Source organism: Lissotriton helveticus, chromosome 1_1, assembly GCF_964261635.1.
Source record: "Lissotriton helveticus chromosome 1_1, aLisHel1.1, whole genome shotgun sequence".
In the NCBI taxonomy this organism is placed as follows: Eukaryota; Metazoa; Chordata; class Amphibia; order Caudata; family Salamandridae; genus Lissotriton; species Lissotriton helveticus.
The window spans coordinates 1,263,111,326-1,263,135,653 of record NC_136057.1 but is presented as its reverse complement, the minus strand read 5'-3'; the positions used below and the strand labels follow the sequence as shown (position 1 = coordinate 1,263,135,653).

The following is a 24,328-nucleotide window of genomic DNA, read 5'->3' as shown; positions in this document are numbered from 1 at the left end:
TTTGTGAATGAAGGCCTCTGACTTTAATTCATCACATGATTGTGAGAGGCTCATTGAGATTTTGGCTTGGGTTTATATCTAAAATGAATTGAAGAATTGTGACTTCAGCCTATCGGGATGACTTCTCTCATTACCCCCCAGCTACATTAAAGTGTACTTCTTTGTTTTAATGATGTTTTAGGATCTTATGTGTCCTGTCATACCATTTGTTGTCTCCTTAGTTAATTAGCACAAATATATCTGCTTACTACAGACCACTTACTACATGGTACTATATGAAAACGATGCAGCTTGTAGGATGACATTTACAATCACTTTACAACATACACAACTTGCTCAGTGTACCAAGCCCTCTAAATGTGTGTTGTCCAATTGTTTTAGGGTTGTGCTTGTTATGCAGGAGGGCAGTTCCCGGTCTAGTTTACAGAACAATCGATGGGGCCGATTCACAAAGGGCCTCCACACACGTGGCAGAGGCCCGGCAGTCATGGCAGGGGGCCCGCGCCCGTGGCAGGACCTCTGAACTACAATTACCCATTGCAGAAGTCCTGCCACGACTGCAGGGCCTCCACCACGACTGCGGGACTCCACCACGACTGCGGGACTCCACCACGGCTGCGGGGCTTCCACCACGACTACGGGACTCCACCACGACTGCGGGGCCTCCACCCCGATTGCGGGGCCTCCACCATGACTGTGGGGCACCCACCATGAGTGCAGAGGCCTTTTGTGAATCAGCCCTACTGTGGCTTTGTAAATTAATCTCATTTAGATTCCCAGCATGCAACTGTATCCTTGTGGATAGCCTGAAAATCTAGCATGTATCAGGTCTTAGAGAAGGACAGATCTCCTTGCCAAGAGGCTGGTAGAATGTGAAGAGAATCTGGGCCAGACCTCGCAGCAGCACACCAACATATGTGTCTCTGTTTTTGCCGTTCCAGGTTCATACCACCTGTAGCCCCAAATGTGTCAATGTTCTCGGATATGATTGGATCGGCCTTCCCTATAGCCATAGTCGCGTATGCCATTGCTGTGTCCGTCGGAAAAGTATACGCCACGAAGCACAACTATGTTGTTGATGGAAATCAGGTGAACTTTTAAAACATTTTATATATTTGTATATATATTTGTGAGAACATGCTACAAAATAAGTAACATCAAGACCTAACATTCATCACACAGGAGAAACATCAAATTGAGTTCCAGTGCAACTTGGATAATAACGTAACCTAATTGGAAAGCCTAAAGCAAAATTAAATCATTGACGGAACATAATGTGTGAATCAAAAGTCAAGATAATATCATTGAACTTTCTGACACATTTCAATTACGGAAGACAAAAAAGGAAGGTAGCTGTATTATTGTTGCCTCTTTCCTATTAAAAGAGACAGAAGATGGGACATAGGCGGCCCACATCAAAACACAAGCTGGCACTGTGGATTAGGCAACCAACTAACTTTCTAGTTTCTCTATCCAGTTGTTTATCTAGGAAAATAGATTTTTGTACTACATGATTTGCCTCTCTTAAAAGAATAGCCCCCATTAGTCTTCTATGTGTTTCTAGGCTCTTCGGCATTAATCATCTTCAGTCAGAACAGACACATTACATATTTACTCCTATCAAGTCAAAGATTTACAAGGGTCTTACTCCACTATACTTATTCCTGATTAGAACATTGGAATGTTGGGAGCTCCTTTGAAAGCAATGGAGTGCTCCGGGCTTATAATGGCTGGAATAAGCCTTGAGCTCCAACATTCCAATGTTTCTTTGTTCACAGCTCTGGCTGCGAACAAAGGCTTCAAGGAGCCTGAGGGGATTCCAATCCCCTCAGCTCCCATAAGGCTCTGTTCTTTTTTGTTACAACATTCTGCCCTCTAGTGGCAGAATGTTCCAATAGCCTTATAGCCCTTCGTAGCTGGGCTATACCGGCTATTAAAGTCCCTCTCCCTTGTTAAAGGCCCTCGCCTTCGGCTCGGGCCTTTAATGCTGGAGAGGGGCTTTAAGGCGGGCTATAAGGCTATAATAACGAATCCCAATTACTGATTTGTTATTAAGGAATATTAAGGAATCGCTAATATTTTAGCGATTCCTACCTACATTCAATTTAGCGCGTCTTTAATAGCGATTCAGTATAAATCGCTATTAAGGACTCGCTAAATTGAATTTACCTACATCTGGCCCTAAAAAGCAAGTTTGTGAGTGTTCATCACATTTTCAATCGCTTTCTCGCTGCCCTAATCCACATTGGCGTTACTTTAAGATTCTGAACCCAATGTTCCCCCTAATTATTTATTTGGTGTACTCCAACAGTATGCTTGCGTGTACACTTTTTTTTATGGTGTGAGTAATCAAGGGACACAATGAGCTACTAATGCGAGTGTTGTGAGCATGCTCCTATGTCAGATGGCAGCTGATGCGTTGTCATGCCTCACAAAAGTATATAATCTACAAAACAAAAAAAAAGATATAAAAAAATAAATATTTAAAATTAGAGCAGAGCTATTGCAGTAGCACTTTGGGGTTCAGTAACATGCAGGATGGCTCATAGAGTTAAACCGCTGCTACTGACATAAATGTTGAACAGTAGGTCATGAGTTCAAACCCTGGTAAGGTCAACTTAGCCTTCTATCCTTGCAGGGGCACTGACTCGAGTATCATATAACTGGGTATTAATAATGCATCTTAGTTACACCTCTTAAAATGGCACTAGTGCTGTATGTAGAGCCATTTCAAATAGTGGTTATGATTATTGTGAAGCTGCTGACAATTTAAAAGCTTAATGTGGGTTTATTTCCATGCAAAACTGGTCCAGGTTATTAGGGGATAACTAAAATATTGTCCACTGGGAACCTGATTTGGAGCGCTGTCTAACACAAATGGGGGACCTAAAGGAAAGACATTTTTTAGGCAAATCTTTATCTTTTTAATTTCTGTACAGATTAATCCAAGGCATGTAGGGACTATTATGTATGCATTAGAGAGGGATACACCAGCTAATTCACAAAGTGAGCCAATGCATGTGTCTAGGCCTCAAAGCCAAAGCATGAACCAAGCCATGGACATACTTGATATAGAATCTACACAACAAACATGTACACATTCAGTAAGGTTTCTTTAAAATCCAAGAAAAATAGTTCTTTCTTAAGCTTTTGTAATTTTTTTAATTTAATATGTGAGTTAATATCACTGTATTGCATGGCATTTATCAAAAACATTCGTTTTTAAACATAAACTTAGAAATATTCAGGAAAACGTCTGTGCCACGACAAGTTTGCCACAAGTCAACCATGAAAGGTACGCTCTGTTATCTACTTTATTTATTGAAACAATTTCAATGTTACTTGTGAAGCAATGTTATTTTATATTAAACCATGTAGGGGTGACTTTTTTGTGTAGCACATAACCTGAACTGATTTATTCCATGGTGCTCTCAGATTGGTCACTCAGGGAAAATTAAGCGCTGTGAAGTAAAGTGAACTGCCCTGGAGGATCACACAATTTGATAAAGGATGGACTCCGCTCCCCTGTGGTTGACAGGCAGCCATATTTAGAGACCTTTTTCACAGAGGCACATATTTCCGTGCCACCAGCAGAGTTGCCTCCACAGCAGCTCAGATGAAGGCACCGAAACGTTACTGTGTGCTCACCATGTTCAGTGGGCTGGCACACCAAAGTGTATTGGTTTTTCAAAAACAAACTCCTCCAGTGAAAGTCTGATATTGAAAAACGAAACACATATTGCAGTTTTCTCCTAACATGTGGGGGTAACTAATTTTTCTTGTTCAGGAATGCCAGGCTTACCGTGGCGGTCCCAAAAGGGAATCAATTGTGTCAGACAGTCTGAGATGTTTTGACCCAGGGCTTAAAGTCAGTGAGTCGGGCAGTTGGTGAAAGGTTTCCACCAGTGGAAAGAGCAGGGCTCCACCAGCAGAAACATGTTAATTCTACTGACTCTAAATAGAGCAGGGGAACTACGAGTTGGGCGACGGGGCATTTATTCCACCAGGTTTGTAATGGAGTACTCTGTCCACCAAACTCTAAGTCAGGCCCACTGTTTTTTATGGACAGCTGTCGTTGGGCAGTGAGTTCACAGCACACCACGGGCCTCATTTATGAGGGCCCTTGTGCCATCGGAACGTCACTTTTTGTGACGTTCCGTAGCCCAGAAGCCTGCGTGATATTTATCAGACAGCACTAAGCCACTTTTTTTTTGGCTTAATTCTGCCTGATAAATATCAGTCCCTTTAATGCAGTGTTCTGCGTTAAAGGGGCGTGCAATGGGTGTTGCTGGTGGCGTTCCCAGCAACATCCATGGCCTTTTGACACTGCCCCAGATTGACGAGAAATCGTTAATCTGAGGCGGTGCCAAAAGCTTACGCCTCCCCAGGGGAGGTGTAAGGGAGGCGCAGTGGGGAGAAATATCTTTAATTTCTCCTCGTTTTCCCTTTTTCTTTGTGTGCTGCGTTCTGCAGCACACATAGAAAGTGGAAAATCCTCTTGTGATTATTTTTGTACAGAAAGGTTTCCCTTCCTGTACAAAAATAATCATCCCCGCAACGCAGGCACCCTTGCATCACTGTGCAAAGGTGCCTGCGTTGGCGCAGGCAGCCCATTGTGCGCCGGCGCAAGGGAAAAGGACAGGAATGCGCCATATCTTATAGAAAGCCTGCTGCGCTTCCCTACGGCAAAACCTCATAAATGAGGCCCCACATTTTTAGGATCGGTGGAAGTCATATGCACCAAAGCTTAACCAACTACGTTGAAAAAATGCAAAGCAGTGTTGTGACAATAAATTGCTGCAAACAGAAATGCCCCGCTACCACATAACTTATGATAACAGGAAGTGAGAAGGGTTTTCCCAGTCACAGATACATGTCAAGTCGACATTGTGCAGCGAATATATGCGCAGGTCGATATTAAAACGTTGATATTGTGGCTCCAAAACTCTAAGATGAATCAGTGCCACTGAAACTGCAAGACATGGAGCTAGAAGACCACCAGGCCACAGAACACACCCAGCAACCAATAAGCAATTGAAATGTAGATCAGAGGCATGACTGTAGTATAATCTATGGGGCCACAATGGCATACATACCTCCTGGACCTCTTTTAGTCTGATTTGCAGACATGCTTACTTCATTTCCCTCCATCGTTAAGCCTGGTGACCTAATTTCACTGTTTGGGAGCCTTTGAGAGCACGAGTCACGCTTTATAGAGAGCCAAAATCTGTAAGAACCCATACATATTGTGAATTGGGATACAGTCATGGGCACAGTACCTTCAGAGGTGAATGCCAAGCATCAGAAAGTCAAAGCAATATCTTGACAGCTCATCTCATTTAACTGACCAAAAAATAACCCTTGAAAAATATGTGATCAAAAACTATTTTAATGCAAAAACAATTGAAGTACAAGTGACCTCATTTAGCATGAGGGCTGAAATGGAGGTCAGGGTTAGGGCCAGAGTTAGATTAAACGATAGGGAAAGGGTTAGAGTTAGGGTTAGACTAATAGGTATTTTCAGGGTAAGTGTAGCATAGATGGGATTATTGTGTTAGAGTAAGGGTTAGTGATGGTCAGAATTAATATTAGGGTTTGGGTGGCCTTTATGGTTAAGAGTAGTTGAGACCAAGATTAAGCCCAAAGATAGGATTAGTTTAAGGATTAGGGTTATAGCCACAATTAAGAAAAGGGTTAAGGTAAAGTGTATGATTAGTATTTGGGCTATGATTAAGAACAAGGTTAGGGACATGGTAGTGTTAGGTTATGATTGGACCTGGTCAAAATGAACTTAATACAGGTGTAATCTAGCAAACGTTTGGTAATTTTGTGTGATGCTTCTCAGTGATAAAATGGAGCACGCAGTTCTACAAAGTTTGTGCTAAACTCTTAATAGGTGCAAGTGTTAAAGCGGTAGTAAAAATTGTTTGTGTTTACTAAGAAACTGCGTATGTGTTTAATATCTAATCACTTACGACCTCGTTAATTCAAATTTTACAAGGAGTTCATCGCCTTTGGGATCACCAACATATTTTCAGGTGCTTTCTCATGCTTCGTTGCAACCACCGCCCTCTCAAGAACCGCTATCCAAGAAAGCACTGGTGGAAAGACGCAGGTAAAGTTCACTGTACTTAATATTCTCTCGCGTGAGGTGTTTTTCTGTGCTTGATTTGAACCAAAGGTTGCAGGTGCTCAACATTGGCACTCATTTTTGGGAACTAGGACTTACTTTAACCCAGAGGAAGAGAAACAGTTGATTATAGCCCGCCGTGCTTAATCACTCGAAAACACCCAGCGGTATAGGATGACCAGTTCCAATTTTTAGTGCACCATTACATGAGAAATACTGCCAGCAGTGAGTTCTACCCAGAAAATCACTTCTTCCTCATCTACATTTGATGGTTTTGCAGTAATCTATACAGTCCTGTGTTAAATAAAGCTGGTAGTAAAGATACATGCAGTACAGTTCCACCTCCTGGAACAAAGGAAATGCAGTTGGTTTTAAATATTACCACTGCCCATTGGATATTTTAGTTTCAGTGACAGGGCTAGGGCTCCCATGACACTCCCTCATCATTATATTAGTGTTTTTTTACCCCACCCAGTCCTCGCTTTACATGGCGGCAGTATGGTATAGGTCGTAACCTCTCTAAGACCATTTTAGAGCTCTTGCTATTTTGGGGGTAATATCTGTTAATTTGTTTCACAATTGTGATCAGCACCTGTAATGCGGTTGCTGCTCATGGTACTGCATGTGTGCTGGTGGTATTTGTTTTTACCAATCGTAGTAACTGTTGGAGTTGATTGGTTATGCTCCATAGTTTGAATATCCATGATAGCTTGCATAGTTTCCAATATCCTTTCAGCACTGATTCTGCATGACTCTAAAAGGGTAGGACGATCTCGTTACTGTTTTCGGAATCCCCTCTAGTCCCTAAATCAGATTTGTTTATCAGACTATCTCCATGGATAGCCTCAGAACATCCAGTCCTAGATTGACATCTTACTCTTGATGAAAAGCCTTGAATTTCCAGCTTTCAGTGGAAACCTCTGAATGGTGTGATGCACACTATAGTATATTTTAGTCGTGGTAACACAGATCTTACGTCCAGTGAGCATTTCTGCTGTTGTACACAAGAACTTTGTTCTCTCAAATTATACACCTATAAGAAAGATCAGACTTCCAGTGTCAGGACAGGATGGACAACCTCAGCGACATCTGTTCTCTGTTAGTACCACCAGGGCTGTGGTGGCTTTTTCATTGGTCACCCCAGCTTACCACAAATCCATGGCTCATGAAAATCTATTTTCATCAAACGTGTGGTTCTTGTCTGCTTATCAAGGGGAAAGAGCATATGCAAATGGCTGTAGAACCTTATGCTCTTCCTGGGTGTAAAGGGAGCACCTTAGTTCAATCCTTTTTAGGCGAGTAGGAGCTCACGCTCCAAGACTTATGGACAACCACTTCAGCCGCGGTCCATGCAGGTAACAGCGGTGGGGACACTTGGGGTGGGAGTGGGGATTTCGAGGGCCGATGCTGAGGGAAAATTACATAAATAATTAATTTTCCCTCTGCATCGTCCCTCAAAATTTCCCCTCCCCCCTTAACGTGGCCCCACCACTGTTACCTGCACAGATCGCGGCTGAAACACTTTGCATGCAATGTTCGAGAAGGATCTTAAGTTCCTTCTTTTTCTGAAGGTGTTTCTAATTTACTTTGAATCAACTGCATTGCTGATAACTGCATTGTTCTTCTGTCTCTGTTTTATGCTACCTCCTGATTCTCACCTCAGCTGCAATTCTGATGTTGTTCCCTTTTTTTAATTCTTTCATCTTCCTATGAAACGGTTTGCTTACCATTACTAGATCTAGCCTCAGATTCTTCCCTTCCTTCTTGCATCCTCCTCTCGGTCTTACTTACCTAAAGCAAACTCTCACCTCTGAGCTAGGCTGGCTTGCCATGACTTCTCAAGTTCCTGTTGTAGTCCCCTCCATGTATCTGTATTGTTTACTCTTTGATTTACCTCCCCATTGTTGTTTATATATACCTACAATTCCATTTTATTTTTATTTTGTTTTTGCACATGAAATGTTCCTACATAGGTATGTGCCACTGTCTCTACAGTCTTATTCTTGAAACTATGTCCCTAAATTGTAGAACGCTTCAATGCCCCTGTTAACATTTCACAAAGCCACATGAATAAATGCCCTAATATATGATGGACTGAGGGGTAAAGAGGGATGTGCACTATGTCTTCCTTTTAGGTTTGGATCTCAGTGTATGTGGAGTTTGCAACTGTTGGAGTGAGCTGTACTCAAGTGACCTACCGGGCAAACGGGCAAAGAACATTCAGATAGTCAGTTCATTAGCTGAGAACATAGAACAAAACAAAACCCTAATAGGGAGAAAATGGTCCTTGCATGCTCTCTTGACTGTAGGTTTTCTTTGTTTGCTTCTAGGTGGCTAGCCTTATTTCAGCTTTGATAGTGTTGATAGCCATTGTGGCCCTTGGGACGCTGCTGGAGCCTCTGCAGAAGGTACAACTTTTTTTCTTTGAAATAACACAAAATGTATTTATTCTGACAGTGTACATATTGGTTTGAGATTCTGGGATTCTCAGTGGTGGGGAGGTAACCTCCATTCTCCATGGAGGAGCTTGGGAGAAAGGTATTGGCTTTGACTTTATGTTATTGAATCTGACCAAATCCATTGAAGCAGAAAACACACCAAGGCAAGTCTAGGGCCAGATGATGGGTAAGCTCTGCCATCCTCGGCAGAGAGGGAAAACCTGGGTTTCGAGAAGTGATCAGGTTCAATGAAGTGTGAGAACATATATCTTAGATTTATCCTATAACATCTTACAGCCCAACTTGTAAGAGAGCCTTGACTTGACATTGTCTTTCACCTCTTTTGTTGAATGCAACTTTTCTCTCATCCCCATCGCAGTCTGTGCTGGCAGCCATTGTTATCGCCAACCTGAAAGGAATGTTCTGGCAGGTATTTGATGTGCCGCGCTTGTGGAAACAGAATAAATTCGACTCAGTAAGTTCCTGGCTTCCACTTGACTTCTACCCTTTTACCTTCACTACTTTTTTCTACCTCTACACCTCTGCCTCTACTTCTCTCTAACCCTCTGCCTAGATGCCTCTACCCTGCCCTCTTCTTCATCCCATCTTGTATTGTTCCGATATCTTTACCGCTCTACCACTTTGCCCCACTAACTCCTTCCCTCCACTTTCCCATTTCTAAGCTTCTACTGTTCTATCCCACCTTATTACCCCTCTTCCCCCATCTCATCTTCTGTCTCTCAACCTTTTCCCTTCACTCCCCACTCCTCTGTCTCTTCTGTATCACCTATGGCCCTACTGCAGATGGACGAGCCAATGCAGGCTTGAGCCACGCCTTGTCGGTACTCACAAGCTGCACTTTTGTAGTAATGTAACATTTATTATTTATTAAGGAGCGTTATATAGCGCTAGCCCGACCCGAGGGTATTGGAGCGCCTCACAGCTGTTTTTTTTAGCAAGATTCATACAATAAGCAGTATTCAGCATATACGTTCGGCAGTCCAAGTGTGCTGAGCAGCATTGAGGTAGTGCATGGGTCCTGAGATAACCTCATAGAGGTTGAACCAATTAAGGATGGGGGAGGAGCAGCTGGGGGTCAAATAGCAGGTAGGAGGTAAGTCTTAGAGCAGCAATGTCAGTAAGAGACGGCGAGCAGGGGACAGCGTTTTGTTGGCGGCTATCCATTCAGGGGGAGCGGTTGAGGAAAAGGACTTTAAGTTGTTTTTTGAATTTTGGGAAGGATGGGATAGTCCTGATACCAACTGCTGATGGTGTTCCAGAATTTGGGTGCGTTTTCAGCAAAGGACCATGCAGCAGTTTTTTGTTTGCATGTTTTCATGGGGATGAGTAGTAGGGTGCTGGAGCTCCTGAGGTTCCTTATCTGACCAGCCCTCTTGATTTTGACAGACAAATACTCTGGTTTTCCTGTGTGCAGGGCTTTATGTGTGAGGCAGGCAGTTCTCTATCTGGCACGCAGTTCGATTGGGAGCCATTTAAGTTCTCTGAGTGCTGGTGAGATGTGAACGTATTTCCTGGTTCCAGTGACCATTCTAACTGCTGCGTTGAGAGTAGTTTTGAGGGGGGCTAGGTGAGATTTAGTTGTACCAGTGAGGGTGGCATTCCCATAGTCAAGTCTGGATAGCACCAGTGATTGGGTGGCTTGTTTAAGGTCGTTTGATGGGATGACTGGTTTTATTTTGTTAAGTAACTTCAGGTTGACGAGGGCACTCTTTGTGGAGTTCTTGATGTGATTGGCCCTGTCGAGTTTTGAGTCTAGGGTAATTCCTAATGATTTGACGGAGTGGGTCAGAGTGTGATGCCATTAAGAGCGTCCAGAGCTTTTAGCCATTCTGAAATATGAGGGTTCTCCTCTTTGTTGAAGATGCGGAGAATTTCGGTTTTGTCTTGGTTGAGTTTTAAGTGGTTAAGCGACAGTCAATGTTGGATTTCTTTTAGAGTGACATTTAGTCTGTGAATGTCATCAATGGAGGAGGTTTCAAGATAGATTTGGGTGTCATCTGCATAGAGGTGGAAAGGAATATTAGCTTTTTTGAGTATGGTGGTGAGGAGTTTCATGTAAATGTTAAATAGTTGAGGTGAGAGCACTGAACCTTGGGGGACGCTCCTGTTGACAGGGTGTAGGTCGGAGAAGTTTTTTTATTTTTATCCTTTGTGAGTGGCTGTGTAGGAAGGAGGAGAACTAGCGTAGGACCACCTCATAGCTCCTACCCTTTCTTGTAAAGCCTTGATGAGAAGTTGGTGATTAACCGTGTCAAAGGCTGCCAATAGGTCTAGGAGGATGAGGAGGCAGCATTGGTCGGTATCGAGGGATTTCTGGATGTCGTCTGTGATGTTAAGGATTGCGGTCTCGATGCTGTAGCCTTTTCTGAAACCTGATTGGTGGGGGTCAAGAAGGTAGATGTTATCCATGTGCTGAGTCATTTGTTGAAGGACACATTTTTCCAGGATTTTGGATCGGAGGGGGAGACTGGAGACGGGCCTGAAGTTATTCAGTTCCATGGAGTCGAGGCCTGTTTTTTTTTAGTAGTTGCGTGTCTTGGCCAACTTTGGGGCATTCAGGTATGATGCCGGTTCTCAGGGAGCTGTTAATGATCTTGCACCAGAGCAGGGCTATGGAGTGACTCTGTTTTCTGGTCAGTTCGGTGGGGATCGGGTCAAGGACGTGAGAGGCTGGTTTGGATGTGGAGATCAGTTTGAGGATCTTGAATTCCGGGATGGGCTTGAAGGACTTCCAGGTTTTTGTGGGGTGCTTGGGTGAGCTATCTACTGTCACTGGAGGCAGGTTTTTGCAGACGAGGTTGACGTTGATGTCCAGTGAGAGCTCAATCTTGTATCTTTTGTAATTTACACTTTTGTAGTAAGTCCACCACTACACAGGGCCAACCACTGGTACTAAAACACCCTCCCACTGAAATTAATGGCGGTAGGGACTTACTACATAAAAGTAAGATACTATAAAAGTGCAGTCTGTGGATACTGAAAAGTAGATAACTCACTCAAAAGTGTAACTTAGTACAAAAGTGCAGTTTGTGGATAGCACTTTGTAGTACTACTCTTGTAGTAATACAAAGTGATGTTTGTGAATCAGGCCCCTACTAGGTCACACACCCTTTGCACACGTTGCAAGGGTGCCACCATCCAGCAGCCTTTAGCATGGTCTAGTTCACACCAGCACATTTTGTCAAAGTCTGCAACTCCAACCCTTGCCAGCTCTGGGACATCCTTGCGTTTAACTATGTTATAGACAACCAATTAGCACTGCAGTTCCTTACATAGTACTGTGAATCATATATTTAATGTATATTCACTTCTACACCTTGGTACCACATATTTATTAAAGTGTTACACTAGCCTTTTCACGCTTGGGCAGTGCAAGTCTCTATGCACACAGGTCTGCCAGAAAAAGGTTCAATTTAACAGGACTGAAGAGTGGAAGCAGGCGTCAGATGTGCTAGTAGAATACTTGTATTGCAGTGTTGTCGTTGCACAGTGTCTGCGGTGCAACTGAACAACTCTTTGCTCTGGGCTAGATGTGTCAAGGGATAGTGGCCGCATTCAAAAGTGACCCTTTCAGGGAGGGAAACTGTGGAGAGCGTGCAGCAGTACATGAGCCCGCTTTCTGCTTTCTCCAGTGCCCTCAGCTGTCACTTGCACAGTGGAAGCTGTCCCTCACGAGCAACTTCCACAGTATGAATGACTATGGACTGTGGCCTGTAACTTTTGAATGCTTTGTGACTCCTTGAATGGTCACAGTGCACTGAAACATGTCTTAACGAATCACAAGAAATGGGGTGGAATCCCTTTTCCTTGCGATTCACACAGAATCAGTGTTGACTTTTGTGACTCACAGTGTCATTTTCAGATATTGTGATTGGGCTTTTCGTCAAGTTATACATTCGGTCACTTTGCACACTGACGTTATACGAGGGTGAACATCTCTTGACCCATCGGGCCCCAAGTGCCCCTAATGGTCAAGCCCTTTCTGTGGCAGAGACTCACTTTGAAGGCCCTAGGTAAGGTAACAAATCTATGTAGTGGTCATACCGATTGCAGACTGAAAATCAAACTAGTTGTTTCACTCATCCTTTGCTTTGCCCCCATGATGTGGCCATTTTGGATTAGATTCACGAGGCGCTTTTACGCCTATCATTTTCTGGAACTGGTAAAATAATCTGAAATCCCCTGCCTGCTGAACTCCACCTCATGCTCAGTTTTCTGTAGTTCTGGGCATAAATGAAGTCTATGCACCTTTGTGTCAGTGTTTCCTAGACCTTTTCTGCCTCAGCGTGTTTGCATCAAACCTGTCCAGTTTGTACTGTCCTTCCCAACAAGGTGCTCTTAAATACACTTTAATGAGTACTGAGATAACAGGCTTTGCATTTGTTTCCAACAGGCCATCTGGGTTTTCACCTGTATCGCAGCCATCATTCTGGGTCTCGACCTTGGACTTTTGGCCGGGCTGGTCTTCGGATTGCTGACCGTTGTGCTGAGAGTGCAGTTGTAAGTAGTATTCTATCATTAGACCTTCCTTAGTTTCTCTCTTAGTAGAACACGTGTGTGACAAGAATAGCATGTGCTCCTATGGCCTCTGGTTGTCCCTATAAAACCAGTAGTTCTCGCATAAGTAACGGGTGGGGTGCAACACCCATGACGGTGAATCACGGCAATGCCTTGACACCACGTTACTAAGACAATGCCTTAACAAGGTCCAAGCTCTGTACTAATCGCACACAACCAACCACTAACAAACAATGGTTCCTCTAGTCTGCTTCTGTGTTCTGCTTCCAGTATTATAACAGTCGTAGTTAGCTCTATACAGATATAAAAAACATAATAAAACGTATATTTATAACCATGGATCAGACACCACCTGTAGCTTTCATGTGATGCACATGGCAGCCAATATGTTTCAATGACGTCACATCTGCATTTCAGGAAATGGAAAAGTTGCTTGTCACTTCTAAACAACGCTCCCCAAGAATCCTGGCCTATCACCATGTTCAATGCAAATTTACTGATCTCGAAAAATAGGCTCAACATGACTGTAATGGTGGGCAGTCTAGTTGTTTGGCATCCACGCACCCCTACATCCGCAGGCCAGGCGTGGCCTGCGGGGAGCAAATAAAAAGAAGGACGGCTGCTCGGGGACGTCACTGCCTATGCACATAGCTGTGTGGCTTCATGTGTCCGTGCTGCATGCTCATCCCCCAGCGCTAGCCCACACGCCATCCCGAGGTCACCCACGACAATGACTACGGACTAGTCTTTTTAGGATTGTGGTCCCACATTCTCTTAGGAAATCTTTGGTCAAACCACTTCTCAAGAATTCATCTTTACACCCTCTCGCCACAGCTTGTTTACGCATGCATTGAAACTCCCAGATTCCTGGAAAATTTCGGAGCACATCAGTAAGCAACAACTGCAGAACTAATTGGACCCACACCACTTTCATGCCCCTTTGCATCTGTCTTTAGACAGAAAGGGACAGCGACAGTAGCATCTAGCCGATGATTTTCTTGCTCTGAGTAACTAGGGCTAGTCCGCTCTACTGGCAATTCCTTCAGTCCAGCCAAGATTGCCGAATATTGGTCCGCAATAGTGGATCCATGGCACATTTTAAGAGTATAAACAACGGAATAGAGAAGACCAGGTCCATGGTGGTATGCTGCCAAGGCGGTAACCGGTATCATGCAGGTACGTGTGTGAAAGCGTGTATTGAGTCACACTGGGCCATGGAATTCCCATCAGACCACCCTCGTGGCGGAATTACATCATATGGGGATAAGTGGTCGCTCCATTCGTCGCCCTGACCATCATGTGACGGAGCGAACGAGGATGACAACATATTAGCCACAGTATTGCTCAAAGAATGGTGCTAGATGGGTGCAGTGCTCTAAAGGTGGTGCTCACTAAAATTGACTACCTACACTTAGGATTAGCTAGTAAAGGGTGGTGTAGGTGTCAAGATTAAAATCACGCCTGGTAGTTGAGGAGTTGAACTACATTATGGCGCTGTGCAGAATGGTCAACTAGTTTCAGCTTGATGGAAAAAATACTCCAGCTTTCTTCAGGACCTTATAAGTTATTAGCTACTGCAACATGCGGTAATGAATGTAAAAGTGACAAAGTGAAATTAATTAAATCACATGCAGTGTACTTGAAAGGGTCATCTATCTGCCCGGACCCTGGAGCCCCAAGTGTCCACTGTAGACAGAATGATCTTCCTGTTAAAAAACGGAAAGTACATACCATGTATCAAGTTACACACATGTATTCGGTAACACACATGAATCCACATAACCACACAGACACCGCATAGGCCAAACATACCTGCGGTAAACAATTTACGTTCCGCACAACAATGAGCATACTAGCTCCATCACATAGAGGCATTTCCTACTAGTGATACTCACCCAGCTTTGTGTGGGTGAAGACCTCACCTCACCCGGCAACCGCTCGGGAAATAGAGGCCCCGCTCTAGTATGCTCATTGTTGTGCGGAACGTAAATTCTGCACAGCGCCATAATGTAGTTCAACTCCTCAACTACCAGGCGTGATTTTAATCTTGACACCTACACCACCCTTTACTAGCTAATCCTAAGTGTAGGTAGTCAATTTTAGTGAGCACCACCTTTAGAGCACTGCACCCATCTAGCACCATTCTTTGAGCAACACTGTGGCTAATATGTCGTCATCCTCGTTCGCTCCGTCACATGATGGTCAGGGCGACGAATGGAGCGACCACTTATCCCCATATGATGTAATTCCGCCACGAGGGTGGTCTGATGGGAATTCCATGGCCCAGGGTGACTCAATACACGCTTTCACACACGTACCTGCATGATACCGGTTACCGCCTTGGCAGCATACCACAATGGACCTAGTCTTCTCTATTCCGTTGTTTATGTCTTAAGAGTAGGGGCGCGATTAGACAGGTCGATAAATTATTCCCCTTGACCCTCCGTAAATGTGTTTTTTTAACATTTTAAGAGTATCCAATTGAAATATATTTGGATTCAATGAATATAAATGGGAACCATTGATCTACTCAAGGCTTACACAGAAAAACTGTCCTGTCTCTCGTACTCTTTTGGACAGCCCGTGAGAAGGCTCCAGCATTTCGAAGGTTTTGTTCTTTGCTTCCGAGTTCTTTCATACTGAGTCTCTAGTGGTAGATTCTCAGCTCCGCCACATTCATTTTTGTGAGGCACAGGGAGATTAAGTGATTTACCCAGAATCACAGGATGTTGAGAATCCCTGCTGAGACTCGAGCCCGGTTCCCCAGCTTCGAGGTCGACCGTTCTAGCCATTAGGCCACATACTCTCCCCATTGTGGGGAAATGTGTTCCCTGTTGCCTCTGCAAACATCCCTTTGTCATCAGTCACCGTCAAGTTTGTCCTGTAATTCCCTTATTTATACAAAACACAAGCCACAAAACTTACCGCCGCCACCGCCGAGAGTCTGCTGAAGGTACCAGCCGCCACCGCCAAGAGTCACTAAGGCCACGAACACCGCGCCGCCGCTCCGGGGACTACAACACCCGGCAGGCCACGCGGCGGCGCACAACTGGTGACAAAGACCGCGGGGAGGACGCGCCAGGAGGCGCTACAAATTCCCCGACACCCCGGCAGAGCGGGGGAGCCACAAAACTTACCGCCGCCAACGCCGAGAGTCTGCTGAAGGTACCAGCCGCCACCGCCAAGAGTCACTAAGGCCACGAACACCGCGCCGCCGCTCCGGGGACTACAACACCCGGCAGGCCCCGCGGCGGCGCACAACTGGTGACAAAGAACGCGGGGAGGACGCGCCAGGAGGCACTACAAATTCCCCGACACCCCGGCAGAGCGGGGGAGCCACAAAACTTACCGCCGCCACCGCCGAGAGTCTGCTGAAGGTACCAGCCGCCACCGCCAAGAGTCACTAAGGCCACAAACACCGCGCCGCCGCTCCGGGGACTACAACACCCGGCAGGCCACGCGGCGGCGCACAACTGGTGACAAAGAACGCGGGGAGGACGCGCCAGGAGGCGCTACAAATTCCCCGACACCCCGGCAGAGCGGGGGAGCCACAAAACTTACCGCCGCCACCGCCGAGAGTCTGCTGAAGGTACCAGCCGCCACCGCCAAGAGTCACTAAGGCCACGAACACCGCGCCGCCGCTCCGGGGACTACAACACCCGGCAGGCCACGCGGCGGCGCACAACTGGTGACAAAGAATGCGGGGAGGACGCGCCAGGAGGCGCTACAAATTCCCCGACAACCCGGCAGAGCGGGGGAGCCACAAAACTTACCGCCGCCACCGCCGAGAGTCTGCTGAAGGTACCAGCCGCCACCGCCAAGAGTCACTAAGGCCACGAACACCGCGCCGCCGCTCCGGGGACTACAACACCCGGCAGGCCACGCGGCGGCGCACAACTGGTGACAAAGAATGCGGGGAGGACGCGCCAGGAGGCGCTACAAATTCCCCGACAACCCGGCAGAGCGGGGGAGCCACAAAACTTACCGCCGCCACCGCCGAGAGTCTGCTGAAGGTACCAGCCGCCACCGCCAAGAGTCACTAAGGCCACGAACACCGCGCCGCCGCTCCGGGGACTACAACACCCGGCAGGCCACGCGGCGGCGCACAACTGGTGACAAAGAACGCGGGAAGGACGCGCCAGGAGGCGCTACAAATTCCCCGACACCCCCGCGTCGCGGGACGCCCGGGGCGAAGCCCGGGCAAAGGGCGGGCCCTCTACGGCCCTCATCGGCACGAGGAGGCAGGGGCAGGGCTTAGAACCCTGTGCAAAAGGAAAAAAAAACTCAAGTAAGTTACAAACTCCCATACCCTTTGCATGATACTACATTGACGCTATACCCCACGGACCTCCATAGTTGTATCCTGCTAAAACTGTTTGGACAATGTCTAAATCTAAACCTTCTACAGTTTCTATTAACACCATAGACAATTATATGGTTCAGAAGGTCGCCAAAATTAACTCAGACAGGAGATCATCATTGGGATTGAGTTATTCGCCTGACTTGCATATCGATAACACGTCTTTATCTACTCCTGTACTTGATATTAGCAATGAGGTGTTTCAGATCCCGGACAACAATCCACTGACCCAGCCTCTAGTGGCCATCTCTGAACCAGCACCTGAGGGTGTGCAAGATACTGACATTATTGCTTTAGAAGAGGAGCCCCCTATACCGGTCCCAGCCCCAAGAGTAGCAAAGGGGGGGGGGGAAAGAACATACCAAAACGGGGCGGCCTTCGATCAAGTAAAAAGCGTCCCGATGCTTCCCCCCAGGGGAATAGTGGAGATGATATTAGGGGCAATGAAGGAGGAAAGTTCCATCTGGATGAAGACCAATTTAAGAAGCTGTTGAATGCCATGGATAATAAGATCAGAACTATAACCAAACCGCTCCTAAACAAAATAGACCAGCTCACAGAAGAGGTTAGCAGACTTGGGGTACTCTTGCAAAAAACATTAGAGGAAACATCGAAAACCCCCCTGTTAGAATCACTTAGAGTTGATCCAAACATTACCCAAATTGCTCCTGGGTCGAACTTATTTGCAAATACCCCCCGAAATATTATGAGGAGACCAGTGCAAGGGGGGGGATTTGAGAGATTCAGATCCAGATACAGATATTAATAATGGGGACCTTGCAGGGCCGAGCTCTAGAGGTACCAAAGAAGATGTTAACTCAGAGAGGGGGCCCGTTGAATTAATTGTGGAAGCCTCCCCATTAATATTGGTCCTAGCAAATGTCCCTCGACTGGAACCAGGGCAAGTAGAGAATATTCCTTCTTTGATAAACAAATCACTCCATTGGCTATCAAAGAACATGGCTTTTAAACCGGGTGGCAGGGACCAGCTGGCACAGGAAGTAGTTAAAGCTAGAAGAGTTGAATGGATTGGGGGTGGCATCAAAAAACTTAAGGGATATTGTGTGGTGCTGCACTTTTCTGACCCAGAGGTTTTGCCAAATATTCTAGCTAATATATACCCCCCTCAGCGTAGATCCACTGATATAGTGCCATTAACGTTGGATTTCTTTTATATAAAAAAAGGTAACATGCTAAATCCAACAATGCTGAAAACGAAGTGGAACCCTGTACTTAGAAAAGCCAAAATCCTAGAAAATAGGAATAATTGGGGTATTTCGACCGATAATAGGTTTTCGGCCCTTTCAGGCCTAAGCCAATGTGATTGACTGGAAGAATCGTGGAGCATAGGAAAATCTAAGGTCGTAGAGGTTATTCATAGATCCAATAACATTTAAATGAAACCAGAAATAGATTATTGTGAGGGTAAGATTTCTGACCTCAGAGATTATACTTCTAGCTTGATCGTGAATAGCTCACCAGCTATTCATACAATTACCAACAATGAGGAAATTACTCCTCTATCCCCTTTGCTCCCCCTTAATCAAAGTATATTTTCACATAAAGGGAACACTGTGTTGAAAGGTAGTACTAAGTTCATTTCATGGAACTTAGCGGGTATCCATCACAAATTAGAGACTCCCGAATGGTGTGAGTTCATTGATCATTATGATGTCATCATCCTACAGGAAACATGGTCAGTGGCACCAGTCTTTCGACAGGGTTTTTTAAACTTTTATGCACCTGCGAAAAAGAATACTAAGGGACGGCCGTCTGGGGGTCTTATTATATGGATACGCCAATTATTGCAATGCACCATCAAGCAGAGTCGCATTATTAATAGTGACCTACTTTCTATAGTGCTCACCTGGGCTGATGGTTATAATTTGGCAATATATAACATCTATGCAAGGGGAACCCAAGGGGGCACAGTTTCCGATGTGATAGGAGCATTAGATAATGACTTAGAGACTCTACCAACGCAGTATACTATTCTGGTGGGGGGAGACTTGAATACAACATTTGAACCCTTAGGATGTGAGGATAATGACCTGACACAAGAGGAGGATACTAAATGGGGAATTCCCCAATTAGACCTCCCGCTGGTAAAAAAATGGACAGAAGTGGCAATTCAGGCTAAAAGCTTATGCCTATCCAGAGGACTGAGGGCAGTAAATGGCCGAACCTCCTCTGATCTACAGGGTCAGCACACCTTTGACAATTTAAGATCAAGTAGTAGGATAGATTATATTCTTATAGATGTCAGAGGCTGGCATAAAGTGGTCGATATGCAGGTGATCCCAAGATTGGAGAGCGACCAAGATCCTTTGTGCCTGCTCTTCAGTCTGGAACAAGGTGCTAAATCAACAAATTCGGCTAGGGATCTCATGTCATTAGACATTGTTACATCTAATAATCTTCGACATATCAAATGGACAACTTTGGTAGACAAGCCTGGGGATATGCAGGCCCTAGAGGGGATAGTCACTGAAGAGGTAACCAGACAACAGACCCTCATAAATGAAAAAAAATTTAAACAATTGATTGAAGTGTCACAGCCAAAGTTCTTTTCTAATATACAGAAGCAGTTTTTTTTAAAAACTAAGCAGAATAAGGGAGCTAGACCACCAATAAAAAGAGGTTGGTATGACCATTCTTGTAGATTAGCGCGACAAAATCTTAGTGTAGCACTGAGATCTAAAATAGGAGTTTTAAAGGCTAGGGATGAATATAGGAAAACACAAATAAAGGCAAAAAAACTGTGGGATGAGAATGTATGGTTAGACCTGAAGAAAGCATGTGCTGATAAACATCAGAAAGAGTTCTGGGCCATTTTAAAATGGGGCTCTGGGGGAGTAGCCGATTGTCCCAAAAATCATGTACCTAAGGAGGCTTGGGTGGATTTTTTAAACCAAAATATGCAGACTATTTGGCATCACAAACTGAAGCTCTTCCAGCAAGGGTATTTTATACCCACGAACTATTTACATTGAAAGACGTGAATGAGGCAATGGATGGAGTATCCAGAGGAAGGGCGCCAGGAATCGATGGAATACCGGCGGACGTGTTTTTATCGGACAGGGCAAAATGGTGCAAATACTTTGTATGGCTTGGTAACGCCATTGCACAAGGAGCAAAGATTCCAGCAACATGGAAAGGAGCGGAAATAATGCTTGTTTACAAAAAAGGGGACAAGGCTTTACCAAGCAACTACAGGCCCATCAGTCTTATTGACTGTGCACAAAAACTGATGGGCAGGATGGTACAAAACAAAATGCAAGCCTGGATAGATGATGAGGATATCCTCTCCCCGTATCAAGCTGGTTTCCGCCCTTTAACCAGCTCTGCCGACCAGGTATTCCATTTTTTAACTATGTACTGGAAGAACGTAACCTTGCTAAATGGCCCATTATTTGCTGTTTTCGTTGACCTCAAATCAGCGTTTGATTTAGTCCCCCGACAAAAGTTATTGATTGTCCTGCGGGATCTTGGAATAAGCCCCGAATTATTGACTTTGCTTGTAAGGATGCATGAGAACAACTACGCCCGGATTAGATGGGGTGCACAGGGAGATGTTACGGAACCCTTGCCTGTGGACAGAGGAGTAAGACAGGGTTGTGTTCTGGCCCCCACTTTATTCTCCCTCTATATTAATGGCATAGTTGACTTTCTGAAGCAATTTCCAACAGATGCCCCACTACTAGATGGGGAGCGAGTTCAAGTGCTAATGTTTGCAGATGATACTTTTCTGGTCTCGCGAACCCCTAGCGGATTACAAAAGTTAATAATTGCTTTTGGAGATTTCTGCCGAATTCGGGGCCCGGAAATAAACACATCAAAGACCAAATTTATGAACTTGAATCCCGCAAAGAAATTCAAGGGGAAAATGAACTACAATGGGTCTTTACTGGAGGAAGTAAGTGCTTTCACTTACTTAGGCATTTCCTTAAATGCCAACATGAATTGGAAATCCCACATGGACTCTGTGGTGCTAAAATTTAACCAGCTGGCAGGAGCAATAGCCCAAAAACATAAATCTTCATTAACAAGACCTATTCAACCGATAATGGAGATTTACAGCATGAAAGTGTTGGGTGCCTGTCTTTATGGATCAGAATTATGGGGGTTCACCAATTTGAATCCATTAGTAGTTGCAGAAAACAAGTTTCTTCGCCGAATAATTGGTGTCCCCCAGAGCACCCCCTCGACCCCGCTTCAATATGATTTAGGGAGGAAAAAGATCGAGGATACGGTCAGACTGCGTCCCCTCCTCTATTGGAGGCGTGTAAAAACTACTCCTGAACTGAGTCATTACGCAGCTGCCCTTTTGGATGTTGTTAATTCTGATAGGTTCCATAAAGTACTGTGGTTTAAAGAAGTAAGGAAATTACTCCAAAAATTGCACCTTGAGCACCTGTGGACTGCAGTAGACCCATATGATTTTCCATCTAAAACTTTATTGAAAAAAATGTATTGGGACATGATAAATAATACTGTATTGATTTCCAATCAACCAACCGTATTGACATCCCAGTTTCTGGAATTTAAAACTGTTCCAAAATTTGAACAGTACTGGGATTTGATTGCTAAGCCTCTAGACAGGAAATTGTACTTTCAGCTTAGAATTGGCTCTTTGCCCCTTAATGCTTTTACGGCTAAATGGTCCCCCGGTAATGTAAATACTTGCTCTTACTGTACAGCACATGTAGAGGACATCCCACATTTTTTGTTTGCTTGCCCATTATATGCTGCCCCAAGAAGTAGATGGCTAAAGCCGGTTTGCAGGAATTTGGGAATTAGGAAATATCTAGAGGCGCTAAGGATTTTGAAATCAAATTGCGCCCCCAATCTTGCAATTGCTGTAGCCAAATATATGGGGTGGGCCTGGCTAATACGCACGCGCACTTTAAAATTGTAAATAATCATCTACAATGGCAAATTTATTCCTATAAGATCCTTTGCTGTGACTCGATTTTATATATGTAAAATCTCATTGAGTTATTCGTCAACTAGTTATAAAATTTAATATGTATTTTAATTGTTTTTAAAATTTATTAGAGTAGTATTTATTCTGTTTAGCTTAGGGATATATGCTTTTATGACAAATGTTGTCAAATAAAGTATTTAAACTGGACAAAACACTCTAATTCCCTCTGAGCTAGCTGCACTATATAAATACTCCCAACAAAATAATGAATAGAATTTCCTCCATAGATCTGGGGAAGTATATTTTTGCCCCTGGCAGGCTGTGCTTGTAGCGAGAAACTCAGACAGCTATGTCAAAAATAAATTTTCACCAGGATTTACTTCTGCCTTCTTTAATTAGGTGCCATCAGCACGCCTTGATGTACTCAGCACATGCATTATCGTGAGCACTACTTTGCTTTAGTGCACTGGGGGTATGACGGGCCCATCATGTATGTTTGGGAGAGTTCTGATGCATAACTGACTAAACTGTATTTATGTCGTTTGTTAGCCCCAGCAGTGGATCGCTTGGAAATGTGCCTGGCACCGACATCTACAAGTCAGTCAAGGATTACAAAAATGTACGCATTTCAGGTTTTCTCTTTCCTAATACCCTTTCTGCCATGCGAGTAACAGGTGCTTTCGAGCAATAAATGTCAGCTTGACTTCTTAAAACTTTTATTCACAGGTGGTTGAGCCGGAAGGAGTGAAGATTATTCGATTCTCAAGCCCGCTTTTCTACGGCAACATTGACAGCCTTAGAAAGACCATTGTTTCCATCGTAAGTCATTTGCTTCTCGTGTTTTTTTGTGTGTTTTGGTGTGACTGTGCGCGTTCTCACGCTCTCCCCTCGTCTTCCTGTAGGTGGGGTTCAGCGCCATCAGAGTGTACAACAAGCGGGCCAAGGCGCTAAGCCTGATCCAGAACCTCATCAAGAAAGGAAAGCTAAGAGCCACAAGGGTAAGCCAGAACTATTTTTCCTGTTCCTTGGTCATTGCACTTTTATTTTTTCAAGTTATATCATTGTGAACCAATTTATTTTATTTTGAAGGTTTTATATAGCGCGAATTAGACCCTTGCGGGTATCAGAGCGCTTTACAGGGAGAATATAGGAAGCAAACAGGCAAATAGTACATACCATAATGTTCCATACAAATCAGGAATCGAATCGTATCGTATAGCCAATGGTGTAGCTTTCATTGGTGCAGCAGGCGCAGTGGCACCAGAGCCCACCGAACCCTGATTATTGCTGTATTTCATAATTCTAATAGCATCCGGGGGCCCATGTCTATTTACTTGTACTAGAGCTCACGACACACTGCTTGCGCTACTGATTTGAACAGCATCACAGTAATAAACCCCTGGAAATCAACCTGTGTTTATTTCAAAATGTTTTTATTGAAATTTTCTCAGAGAGTGCAACAAAAGCAGTACATATGCAACAATTCTCAACATTACCATCCGCCCAGGTATACAATTTGTTCATAAAAATTACAATTTATCCTCATGTCCAGGTGAATGAGTTTTTTAATATATGGCGCAGTTTCATTAGGACATGCCGCATTCCCTGAAATGTTAGCTAATAACCAGCTACCCTCCCAAGAGAGTAACATGAAAAGGAAACTTAGCGAACCTTAAGAAAGAAAAAAAGGAATAAGTCTACCTAAGATGTCATGGTGAAAATAAAAAAGCAAAGAGAAATGGGTGTGAGGCGTGGGGTACCAGGTCTTCGCCCCGATGATCAGCGCAGTATTTATACCTCACGGCGTTAGAGGGCAGTTAGATTATAAATAAGTGGAGGGCCCTAAGTCTTGGATTGCAAGCTGTCAAAGGGAGCCCCTCTGAAAGGTAACTGACCAATGGTGACCAAATGTAATCAAAACCTTTCCTGGTGTC

At 44.5% G+C, this 24,328-nt stretch overlaps 1 protein-coding gene across 1 annotated transcript in view; it reads left to right on the top strand.

Annotated features, from left to right (window-relative positions):
- Positions 1-24,328, top strand: part of SLC26A4 (solute carrier family 26 member 4) — a 169,310-nt gene that overhangs the window by 132,275 nt on the left and 12,707 nt on the right. Inside the window, exons 8-15 of the mRNA XM_078680191.1 lie at positions 942-1,089; positions 6,002-6,115; positions 8,461-8,538; positions 8,948-9,043; positions 12,983-13,089; positions 22,944-23,013; positions 23,121-23,213; positions 23,297-23,392. Of these exons, the coding sequence (XP_078536317.1) occupies positions 942-1,089; positions 6,002-6,115; positions 8,461-8,538; positions 8,948-9,043; positions 12,983-13,089; positions 22,944-23,013; positions 23,121-23,213; positions 23,297-23,392 (802 nt within the window). The remainder of the gene's footprint in view (positions 1-941; positions 1,090-6,001; positions 6,116-8,460; positions 8,539-8,947; positions 9,044-12,982; positions 13,090-22,943; positions 23,014-23,120; positions 23,214-23,296; positions 23,393-24,328) is intronic.